General features: G+C 37.5%; 2 protein-coding genes across 2 annotated transcripts in view; one reads left to right on the top strand and one right to left on the bottom strand.

Moving 5' to 3' along the window:
- syt6a (synaptotagmin VIa) overlaps window positions 1-3,678 on the top strand; it is a 44,887-nt gene extending 41,209 nt beyond the window's left edge. Inside the window, exon 7 of the mRNA XM_060894808.1 lies at window positions 79-3,678. Coding sequence (XP_060750791.1) covers window positions 79-150 — 72 coding nt within the window. The 3' untranslated portion in view covers window positions 151-3,678. The remainder of the gene's footprint in view (window positions 1-78) is intronic.
- A 506-nt stretch (window positions 3,679-4,184) lies between these two features.
- olfml3a (olfactomedin-like 3a) lies at window positions 4,185-9,637 on the bottom strand. Its single transcript, XM_060893864.1, has 3 exons — window positions 9,327-9,637; window positions 7,582-7,867; window positions 4,185-5,310 (listed from the first exon to the last, which is right to left on the bottom strand). Exons 1-3 carry the CDS (start codon window positions 9,447-9,449, stop codon window positions 4,520-4,522), a joined length of 1,200 nt encoding a protein of 399 aa, XP_060749847.1. The 5' UTR covers window positions 9,450-9,637; the 3' UTR covers window positions 4,185-4,519.
- Between the last annotated feature and the right edge of the window lie 2,449 nt (window positions 9,638-12,086).

A 12,086-nucleotide genomic window follows, 5' to 3' on the forward strand; every position in this document is an offset into this window, starting at 1 on the left:
CACTCTTGAGAGAGAATGATGTGGCTGCTTCCTTTGCAGTGTTCTTTACAACAGTTTGTCCCGTTTTCTCTTTTCCAGTGGAAAACCAGGACGGCTAGTTTTGACAGTCAGGGCTCGTGCCCTTCCCCCAAAGCACCCGCCAGCCCTTGAATGGAACCACATGTGCCCCAGAAGGCCTGGCTCCCTTTCCTGCTGTCTGTCTGTGTGCCCGAGGAAAAAAATAAAAAGCAACAAAAAGTAAACCAAAATGTCAAAATCCCTGCCATCTCCAGGTCTCCTCGGTTTCTCCAGGGCTTCTAAGCACCAATTCCATGCAGTATTTCTCTAAAATCTCTGGAGCCAGAATCTTGTTTTGCAGTCAGTTCTTGGAGGCCTTGTGCACAAATCTTTCTTGAAACATGGAACCTTTTTGGTACAGGTGAAGAATTTATTCCTACCCTTCAAAAGGTGGATGACTATGGCATTATCAGAAGAATCACTTCAAGTCAAGTGGGTGAAGTTTTCCTAGTAAGATGATCACATTACTCAGTGCTCGTTGCTTGAAAAAAAAAAAGCTTATCTCAGAGAGCCGAGCGTCTGAGCAGTTAAAGGAAGGACGGTTCAAGCCAGAAACGGAAAAAAGACTCAATCTAAGGCAGCGAGAAGTGATGAGAGTAGAAGAGGAAAATGAACTGTCAGCTGTTATACATGAAGAAACCTCTCCAGATTCTTTTGGGAAGGAAAATCAGATGTTGATCACCGACATTGTCGAGACTTTTACAATAGCCGTCTTGAGCTTTATTGATGTCATAAAAGAAAAAAAATTGTGTTAGTCATGTCATTCAAAAAAAAGAGGCGTTTTTGCCAGTTTAACCAGAGCACAATGATCTCAAGTGCTTTCCTTACTGTTCTCCAAATAGAGATATTTTAAGATCGGCTTGGTGTTATTGGTGGATGATAGAATAGTAACATTTATCTCTGTTAAATTAACACATTTAGTTTAAAAAAATATTAGTCAGTACATTTAGTACTCATGTTCTCAGTAGTCTCTCTGTAGTTTTCTGAGCTCCATTTGAACTTTCTGCTAAAGATTTAAAGTAGTTTTATAGTTGAAGCTCATGTTAATCTGTTTTTGCTGTCAGTTAATCACCACTTGTGTTCGACAACACCGTCATCGGTTTGTTTGATGCGCACTACTGGAAACAGGTTTTATACAGAAAAATCTTAAGGGCACACTACAAAACTTATACGGTTAACAACGTCAACCTTTTCTTACTCTCGTCACATTATTCGCACAAAATGAAGCACCAGTGATTCCTCTAGAGTAATAAGACTAACACGTGGAGTCGGAAAAAGACCAAAATACAAATGGTTCATCTCTAAATGAACAACAAGACAAGATCTTTTAATCTGTGTGGTACTTCATTATAAATCAAGTGTAAATAAGGATATTTGAAGTCTGAGTGTTATGAATTACACACATAAGACTTTAAGGATAAATCTTTAGAGGCCATTTTCGACTCCTCAGAAAGCACAGTGCACTCCAGCAATTTACCAACAAGTGCTCTACATACGAGGGATTTATTCATTATTGCTGTAATAACTTGGCTGTTGACTGTATTTGTCACGCTTAACAAACACATTTTTTATACTGCTGAGTCCCTTAAATGATTCCTTCTTCAGTAAAAAATTGCAGAGCACAGCAGTTTCTGTAAGCACTCGGCCAACGGAGGAGAAAAAGGAGCTCACAATGAAAAAGATGCATGCAGGCAAAGGCAAAGTGAACCACATTTACCTTTTGGCTATGAAGGTGAGCTGCAGTTCTTCTCCATCACACACTATACTAAGCACACTACACTTACTGTAACATAGCTAATTCATTATATAAAGCCTTTAATTCATCATAATGCTCCCAGTGTGATGAAAGCCTGATAAAAGCACAGAGCTATAAAGATGCAATACAGAACCATCTAAAGGGGCAACAAAAAAAAGGTTGAATTTCTTATAATTTTGTAGTATCATTGTTCTCATCAAGTCATTTTTCTAAATTGTTCTATCTGAAAACCCAAAAAAGCTTATACTGGCCCTTGTGATTTGATGTTTTCACATTTTAATGCCATAACCGATGTTCTTGTTTTGACTGTAATGTATGTTGTTTTGACTGTAATGTAATATGTTATGATGCTATTTGTGTGGTCGTCTGGGAAAAGCCATCAGATTCTGGAAAATAGACAAAATCAGACTTTACACTTTTATACTAGGACCTTAGATTTTTAATGTCACTGCTAGTACACTGCTATGAATTATCACTCAAAAATATACCAAAAAGGGGAACTTTTTCTGCCAATAAAAACATCCCCCACAAAAATGAGCCAGTTGACAGCAATGACTGACAGTTGCACGGAAGCTCCGCCTCTTCCCTCCCTCTCCTATTAGCATTATCTCTCTCTGATAAACTCTCCTGTTATTTATCTTGCTTTAAAGATGTGCCTATACTTTCTGACAAGGTGGCAATGTAAAAGGTATCTAAAAAGTATTGGTACCCCAGGGGTATTAAGCCCCGTCCAGAAAATAAGCGAAATTACAGAATTACCACAACATGGACATGTGACATATCAAAACGCTCAGCACTATGAGGGGAATTGTGACTAGGGTGTTTTAGTTGATGTCACATGACGTCACTTGCAGCCCCACTCCCAGATATCACAGAATTAACACAACATCAACATGACATATCAAAATGCTCAAACCCTGTACTGTATATATGCACACTACAATTTCTTTACACCTTAAATAATTAAATTGTAAAAACTATATATAAAGTTTTTATGATCCTATACGCAAAAAGATGAAAAGTTTTTTTTTTATGGGTCAGGGCAAAATCTTTTAAGAGGCATATATATTCTAAAATGCCAAAGTTTCACAATGAGTTTTCCCAGACCACCACATGTTTATGTTCTACACCATTATGTAGAGTCACATTGAGTTCAGTGCTCTCTGTTGTTCACGACTCATTCTAGACATCCTTATTTGCTTTAAAACCTAAAGAAGCTCCAACATTAGTCTGAAGAACACATGGGAACAGCATTAACTTAAATTAGACACTTCCTTTTGGATGTCATCCTGCATTCATCCCAGTGCTGTGGTGTGTCTTAAATCACGACTCACTCAGTGAGGATTACAGTGGGCTTTACATCTGCAAAAGAACTACAAGTGATAAATCCACATGGACTCAACTCCCTAAAATTAATGAACATTACTTTAGTGCTCAGAATTTGTCAGCGCTTTAAGTAGAAGCTAAATAGAAGAAGTAATAGAAGAAAACACCTCCATCAGCGATCATACATTACAGCTGTTGAGGTTTACAGTACATGTTTCTATGTAAAGAAATAGATCTACTCTTTTGGTGAATAACTGCAGGTAACTGTTTGATGACTTGACAACTTGTTGTACTGTTCTGATTCCTACCTGTACCAACCATGTTTATGATGTCCTCAGGCCCCGGCACTATAGACACAATCTGTTCCTGTTGTAGGTGGAATCTGTGAAATGGGTACAAATTACTTTACAGTCTGTGCAGTTTATGAACCTCTTTTTCTCTCCTTTGTGAATTTAACAACTTTCCAATTTTATATTGCTAATTTGTACTTGTAAGAAAACTGTCTATTTCAAACAAGCAGAAATAAAGTTGTCAGCTGAGTCGTTTCATTTCTTCCTCTTCGTTGCACTTCATTACAGATTGATGCGAGTAATGAGACTTGTTCAAAAATGAGCACAAATCTTAAGTGACACTGCGTTAAAGAGGGACCATGACTTACAAAACAATTAGAAACATTTCCATTCTTCCCAACTGACATAAGTGAAATATCTGATGTTAAATACATTGGCTGAATCTCATTCCATAAGCAAAGTCGCCCTCCCTGCTCAAGAGGCAGTGCAACATAGCTTCCCATGAAGAATTCCACTGTGCTACTGTATAATGTATGAGTGACAATAATATAGGATTCGTCTTGTTCATCAAAGTTATTACACCTATAGATAAATTCAACCGGCCAATTGTCCAAAAATGTTTTGATAAAAATGGTTTTTATGGTTGGAAAATTCAGAAACTTCTCTGGAGTTAGTAAATATGACTATATACATTTAAACCATGTGCCTATTTATTTAAATAGCTTTGTTGTAAAATGAGTCTGGACCAATGAATCTGTTCATTCTTTTATTTATTGTACTGTTTTACAGTTATTTGAGCTCATGAATACTTTATAGTAATTGCTATTAAGAAATAATGATTTCGGTTGATTTCATATGAGTTATCGTACAAATAACTGTAGCTCACAACCGTAATACTATATTGACCACAGATGAGTGGAATTTTGCCTTGTAATAACATCGTATTTTTATATTTAAGTTAAAAAGATAAAAAAGATAAAACATGTCAGTTATTCATTAGTTTTAAATGTCTATGAAGGTATGTTAATACAGTAAGTGTACAATCTTTTTGGTCAGGTTTTTCTAGTAGTCTCTTTGCATTAGTAATTAATTATTCCTCTGGAGGTGGAACTATGGTAAACAGCTTCTTTGTGAGAGCCATCCTGTAGAGAATCTGGTAACCGTCATCCCAAGCATACACAACCTTCTCTACAGGATTGTACTTCATGCTGGAGTGAGCTCCAAAGCGCCTAGGGAAGTAAAGAAGTGGAGCTTCACCAGGAATTACCATGTCATTAACATCATATACACACTGGACTCTAGAACGGCTGGGGGGTCTAGTGTTGTAGACCACGTAAAGGGTTCCACAAACAAAAAATGCGGCTTCGGCGTTGATTCTGGAGCATGATGTTTCCCACATATTTTCAATGTCTAGCGTGTCAGAGTCCATCTTGGCCAGGTTAATGGTGTCTCCTATGGCATACAATGCCCAAAGTCCTTCCTCTTCAGCAATCAGGTCAACCATGGTTTCAGTATTTAAGCTGTACACTGACACCTGGTCCTGTACAGGAATAACGGCACTGTCCACCAACGAGCCGTTCTCCAGATGAAACTTGTTCACCTGCAACTCTGATCCCTCCGTTATGTAATAAAGAAAGCCATCATAGACAGCATGGCCAGTACCTTTCCATGAAGCAGGGAGGGTTATCTGCTTGCCTTTGGACATGTCAGAAGATGCAGAGAACTCTTTATTCGAATTGAACTCGTACAGAGTGTCCTCAGAAGTTCCATTAAAGATGTAGACCTTTGCTGTCCTGGCATCTTTAGTCCACACACCTTTGGTGCTGCCCAGCCTTTTCAGGATTTTCATGGCTTGGATCCTTGACACAAGGTCGACGCAAACTGTGAGGAAATAAATTCATCTCCATCAGCGTTCAATGTCAAACTTACTGTATAGTTCCACATTAAACTGAACGTTTTCAGCGCTGCTGAATTCTCAAATATGAAATGAGTTCTGACTGTAAAATAAATGCTAGCGTTATTTTAACATGCTTGCTCTAAAACATGCATAACCTTAACCTAAAAATGAACAAATATTCATGTAGGAGACATTTATCTAATATTTATGAAAGGAGTCTCCAGTTTCAGTGCCTCATAACAGTCAGTCTTCAGGACGGAAGTTTCCAAAACTGTACACTTTCTCAGTATAAGGGGAAAAAAAATAGAGAACCTATTTAAAACATTCCAGGCCAGAGTTTACCTCAAGGAAAACGTATTTCATATTTTAATAGATTTTCATTTTTAAATATCCGTGGCACACATTTAGCCTGGGGGAGTGAATTTTGCAGACAGAATCAATAAAACAAAAAATGAAAACCCTGCACTTCCTGAATCTATTTTACTCAGAACGACTGAGAATGAAAAAAAGGATGTTAACTTAATGAAAATAAGGCCAAGATGAAAGTAGATGAGATTGAAGCCTTGAAATTATTGTAAGAGGACATTATTGAGACCTTTCTACTTCTCTACTTCGCCCAAAAGCAAGGGGTTTCCTGCATGTTATAAAAACATTCAGGTCATTTCAGAGCACAGCTTATCCATGTCTAAAAATTGTACAGGACTGCAAAAGGCTTTAACGGTTACAAAGGTGTCATATTTAAGGTGATTTGTGACAGTTACTGGGGAAAAAAGTGTGTCTACATCTTGAGGAAATAGTCTGACTTAACTGCAGCTGTCCTTTTTGTTTTGTCCTCAAATCAATAAGACATAGCAGCCTAGAGGAACATAACATCCATCACCAGCTGGAATGATTCAGCTCTCAGAACATGATAAAGGACTTCTACAGTATGAGTTAAGTTTGAATGGAACCTCATCTGACCTGTGCACCAGCTAGCAGTGCTCCAAGCCATGATCCAGTTCCTTAAAATGCCAGTAAAAACACACACAGATACTAATGGACACTCTCCAGGTTTTACGAAATTGTGTAATAAATAATGAATTGTGCAAGAAATACCAGACTGAACTTGGAAGGGTTTATGCTGTATTTCAGAATGTTGAATGAGAAAGCAGTTGATATCAAACACGATATCCAGAACACAAAAACATGGGAACCGAACAATATTCCCCTATGTCCCAAACCATCAGCTTTGCCTTAGTAAGCCTGGATTTGTTTTAGCTACAGTATAAGAACAACACTGCAAATGGGATTCATCTCCTGACATGAAATAAAGGTCTGCTTCAGGGATCCAGATGGGATCAGCTTTGTATACATGATTTAAGGTAAAATGAGGAAACCATGTTGCAAGTAACATTTGTCACTTAAATTATGTTTTCCCTTAAATCAGGGATCATCAGATGCTGGATTCAGGACTTAATGCAGACCTGACAAAGTATTTCAGCACATCAGACCAAGAACTTCAACATTGTAGCTGTAGTAGAACAAACATCTCATAGATCATATTGTTTCTAAAGATGAACCATAGTGTTCATAGTTTCTGTAACAGAGCCTCTGTTGGGGCTTGTTGCAGCAATTTGTTTGAGTTATTGACTTTTTACAGCCTTCTTTACCATTTACAGTACTCATTCTGGTATGATCATTAGATATATTAAAAAGCCAGCTGGACAGAGAAACTTAGAGAATCTCATCTGAACAGGTTCCATATTCAAAAAGTGGTACCATGGAAGGCCAGTAGGTACATACAAAACCTAAGCACTACAAGATGAGGTGTCTTATCAATATCCGTAAACTAATCATTAATTGTTGAGGATCAAAAGGTTGTTGCACTATTCAGTCATTTGGCTTACTTTATCTTTTATGCTGATTAATCCTCACAAGTATAAGTTGAACATTCCTTCAGGATCAAATGTTCCTGAAGGCTTCAAATATAACTGAAATTGGAGTGTTTACAGAAGCACAAACATGCAAATAATAACTTAGCAAATTATAAAAAAAAACATGACATCAAATTCATTGAGAAATTCCTGTCTTGTAATTTAGCCTGGATTCTTTTCCACTTTTACAATCTAGGGATTTTGTGCAGAGAATTCAGCCAACACCAGTGCAGCATTTAATGAGTAGCTAAATATAGTCAACGTCCACTTTCCAAGACACCATCTGAAACCGAAGGTGTATGATCAAAAGAACTCAATTCCCACACATGTTCAGTGGCTCACCTGAAACCTCAAAAAACTCATCCTTCTTCTTCCTCTCCGTCACCACAGGCTCTTGTTCCACCATTTTGTCCGCTGCTTTGACACAAGGTTTGGGTGGATGTTTGGTTTCAGCGTAGTCCATCTCTCGCTCCACCCGGTCGACCCGCGCCCCTGCTCCCTCAAGATCCTCCCGAAGCTTCTCGTGCTCCTTGTTCAGTTTCTCCAGCAGATCTACAGCCTGATGCCTGAACTTCTTCAGGTCGGTATTGTAACGGTTGTTCTGCTCATTCCATAAGGCAATGCGTTCCTGAACATAAAAAAAAATTAAAAAGTTGATGTGCATACTGTGAAGTGTGTAGTACGTCATTACATCTTCATGGAATGTTATTGGGAGATCCCAGGAGGTATCATGGACTATATGGACTACTTTCCATGACCACACTGATTTGCAGCCTACAGAAAAGTGTGCCAAGTGATAAGTCATTACATATATGTTGACTCAAACACACATACAGTGTATATTCAAACGCTAAACGCTCGATACAAAGTATTGCTCAGTGTGCCTTGTTCTCCTGAACCTGGTTCCTGATTATAGTCCTATAGTCTGCTTTTTTCATCACCTCCCCCTTGCCTGTCATAATGACTTTCAACTTCGCCTTGCGTTCTTTTCCATTTGTTTCCATCTGCCAATTTAAAAATAAAGAATTTCCACCTGCAAGTGATTTGCTGCCTGACAGAAAACACATTCTTCCATAAGAAAGTGTGTGTCTGTGTGTGTCTATATGAGATCTCAATATATATAATGCATTACTCAGCTATAATAATTTTAGTGTCAAGCAACTGATATTAAGATTAGGATCAAAATTCGATTATAACGCTCCCCACTATGTAATAGCACAATCAGCCATCACTGAATGTTTTTATTTCTTATTCCATATAATTCCATGTCTATTTTCCAAATGATTCCAGTCACACTATCTTTGCCAAATCTTTATCCATACATTAACTCATAACTGAACTCATGAAACGAAGCTTAATCTATTCAGACGAGTGATTTTAGTCTGTAACATCGGTGCATATGAGATGATATGACTGAACAACAAATAACTGATTGATTACTTTTAGGCAAATATAAACAGATCTTTATACCTAAGATTCAGGACCATTTATAGAAGGTGTACTTGTGATGTGCATGCTATAAATTGCAAAGCTGAGATTTAAATAATGCATAAGGAGGGAGCTCCATTTTACTGATAATAAACATGCTGACGTTAGCACATACTGTACGTCTGGTGTGGAATGGGATTTTGGTGTGTGGATGCAGCACAACACCGAACGCTGTTAGTCAGAGACATTTACATATACGGTCTTTGATTAGCTTTCCAAATGGTTAAAGAATCTTAATAAGTCTTTTGAACTTATGATCATCCAAATACTAAAACACTGAAGTCTGAAAGTTTGCATTCATTTTATTTCTTCGGTCTGAACATGTAGAGCTGGCATTAACATATATTAAAGAAATGCTCAAGGCTGGAAATTTCCATTCTGTTGATATGCATTGCTACTGTATATTCCTGCATGGCCAACTCATGCTCTTTTTTTAATGACTCTCTGTAGTCATTTTTGCACTGATAAATACTGAAAGAATGGAAAATAAATTTAAACCCTTAGATTTTTCTTGGCTAGAAAAAAAAAAAGCATTTCAGCAGACGGCAGATACTGTACGAAAGCTAAGTGTTGGGGGATCACTGTAAATATATTCTTACCTCCATAGAAGCCAATCGGCTTTCCAGGTAGTTCAACAGGGTCTGGTACTGGTACTGGTACTGGGCCCGAGAGAGCTGAGCAAGCATGCTGAGGAGGATAGAAAAGAAGAAGCCTGCTTTCATGGTGAGTTCAGATGTGGGACACTTTGAACCCTTTTTCAAGTAGCCTCAGGACTCTAAAAAATATTTGCAGTCTGCCTTGGGCACAAACCCGGAGATGAGTCTTTGCAAAAGTTGATCAAAGAAGTGACCATGAACACGAATGACTGCTTGGGTTTCAAATTCTCTGGCTTTGTCCTCTGGCTGGAATGTTTTCCTAAAATCTGAAGGAGGAGCCATGAGTCTTCGGCCTCAATCTATCCTCCGTACCGAAGCTCGGTTTCAAATATTAACCCTATATGGGGTTTTGTCATTTAAAAATACTTTCACGTAAAGCATAATACATTAAAAAAATTCCTTAATTAATAAGTTTCAGTAATTGTGTGAAACTAAATTGCCTTCAGATGGCAAGTTAAAAGAAGGAGAAGAAGGTAGACTTCAAGAGAAATGTATAAATAGCTCTTTTCAATGTAGATATATAGTTTTTTTCTATAAATAAACTTAAAATAAACTGCTTAATTTTTCCTCCTTATTTTATTATTGAACAAGGATAGATGAAATATAGATGAAGTATACTTGCAATGATTTTCAGTTTTACATCATTGAATATCACTTTCTTTAAAAAATGTTAATTAAAAAATGTAAGCAAAAATACAAATTTAAAGCTAAGATTTTTCATCATATTTCTGCCATTTTGGATTTCTATTAAACAGAAGTTGTTCAGAAATACCCCTGTCTTTCCAACGTGTCTTATTCGCTATCATTCAAAGTAAACCACATCATCATTAAAGTCAGGGTATCCAAAAGCAGATACAGCTCCATATTTTCAATTAGCCAACAGAGACAGCAATACAGCAGACATGTACCACCTACACTAAATCTGTTTTATTTAAGAGCATATTGGCTGTTTGCATGTTCTGAAGGTAACAAAATTAGCCAACACCTCCGCAAACAGAAGAGCAGATCGTCTTGGCTGGAATAAGAAATAAAACAGGACGCGGTCCTGAACAGAACAGCAGATTTTGCTACATATTTTTATTTATTCCACAGAGTGGAACAATGGTGATCATTCCAAATGAATGAATAAATAAAAGGCATTAACTGTACATGAAAGGTCACCATGATATCGATTAGATTATACTACAGAAGGTATTGATTCATTTGCTGTAACAGCATTGGTTGGACAGTAAATCAGTTTGGAAGGTTTATATTAACCCGTGTGCCTGCTCAATCATGCAGTTGTCCTGTCAGCCAATCATGGAGCAGCAGAGCAATGCATAAAGCATTTAATAAAGAGCAGTTAATGTTCACAGCAAAGAGAAATTTCGAGATGGAATGGAACTGTTGAGCACCTTGTTGATGAGATAGACCAATAACAAGTGCAGGGAGGCAAAAGTATCTCATATAATTGTTCTTTCTTGGGCTGCTCCCTGTTTAGGGGTCACCACAGCAGATCACATGGTCCACATATTAGATTTGGCACATGTTTTGCACCGGATGCCCTTCCTAACGGAACCCTCCCATTTTTTTTCTGGGATCGGGAACGGCAATGAGAGTTAAACTCTTCAGTGGCTGGGTTAGCACCCTGCACAGGAATAGAACCCAGGCCACAACAATGAGAGCTCAGGATCCTGCCGCTGGACCACCAGGAGGAACAAAAGCATCTCATATATTCACACTTTATAACCTTAAAGAACAGAAAGGCATCTCAGAAGGCATAAGACATTGAACTCTGAGGTGGTTGGACTACATCTAAAAAGAGGAAGCTGAGGCTACCTTGGGAACAAACTCACCAAGACTAGACATGTCGTCTAGTCTTTGTTTTAATTTTTCATCCTGGTATCTCAGATTCCTGTTCTTGGTTGCATGATATTGTGCAGTGCACTGCTGCAACCTGATTGGCTGACCTGATAATTCAATTGTGACCTGATAATAAATTAATTGTGAGCATTTGACAAACTGCTGTGGTATAAGAAGAATAAAATATTTTGGGGACATGTCGTTCTTGGAAAATAATCAATTTGGGTAAAGAAATCCTTACAGAGAACTATTCAGTATTTTTTTTTCATCTTATTATCAAGTTTTTACAAGAAATGTTAAGTCGTACTGTCATACTGTGAAGGAAACAGCTGTTGTTGTTTGCTCTGAAGTGCAATGATGAAGTGACACAACGTGATGAGGCCACATCATCAACACAATGCGCCTTTTTTAGTGTTTATTATCCTGTCAAAAAAAAGATGTTAGTCGTTTAAATTTTAATGAACATGAACACATAGTCTTTTTTTTTTGTTCCTGAAATGCATTCATCTTCAGTTAGTGCTTCATTCTGGTCAGTATCATAGTGGATACAGGAGTCTGTGTTGAATACTGGGCATGAGGCAGGAATACACCTATTTACTGAAGGTTTTTAGGAGGTGGAGGTTAACCAGTGAAACCAGTAACCTGATCTAAACATCAAAATACTACACCATCATGTTGGCAAAATATTTGTTCATGAAAGTAGACAAAAGTTGTAACCTATGCTACAGTATGTCCCGTATGTGTAAATAATGAAGTCAATCTACAAATAGACAATATATATATGTACAGTGGAGTTATAGATGAAGTTCAAATGTTGTCTAAAGATAAATTTTTACTATGTATTAAAGATAATTATGTCAA

The sequence above is a fragment of the Tachysurus vachellii genome, chromosome 19, assembly GCF_030014155.1.
Source record: "Tachysurus vachellii isolate PV-2020 chromosome 19, HZAU_Pvac_v1, whole genome shotgun sequence".
Lineage (NCBI taxonomy): Eukaryota > Metazoa > Chordata > Actinopteri > Siluriformes > Bagridae > Tachysurus > Tachysurus vachellii.

Excerpts from the sequence above, each read along its gene's own strand:
- olfml3a (XM_060893864.1), bottom strand. The coding sequence starts at position 9,449 with ATGAAAGCAGGCTTCTTCTTTTCTATCCTCCTCAGCATGCTTGCTCAG. Across the intron at positions 7,868-9,326 it reads GCCGATTGGCTTCTATGGAG|GAACGCATTGCCTTATGGAA; the intron begins GTAAGAATATAT and ends TTTTATGTTCAG. Across the intron at positions 5,311-7,581 it reads TGAGTTTTTTGAGGTTTCAG|TTTGCGTCGACCTTGTGTCA; the intron begins GTGAGCCACTGA and ends ATTTCCTCACAG.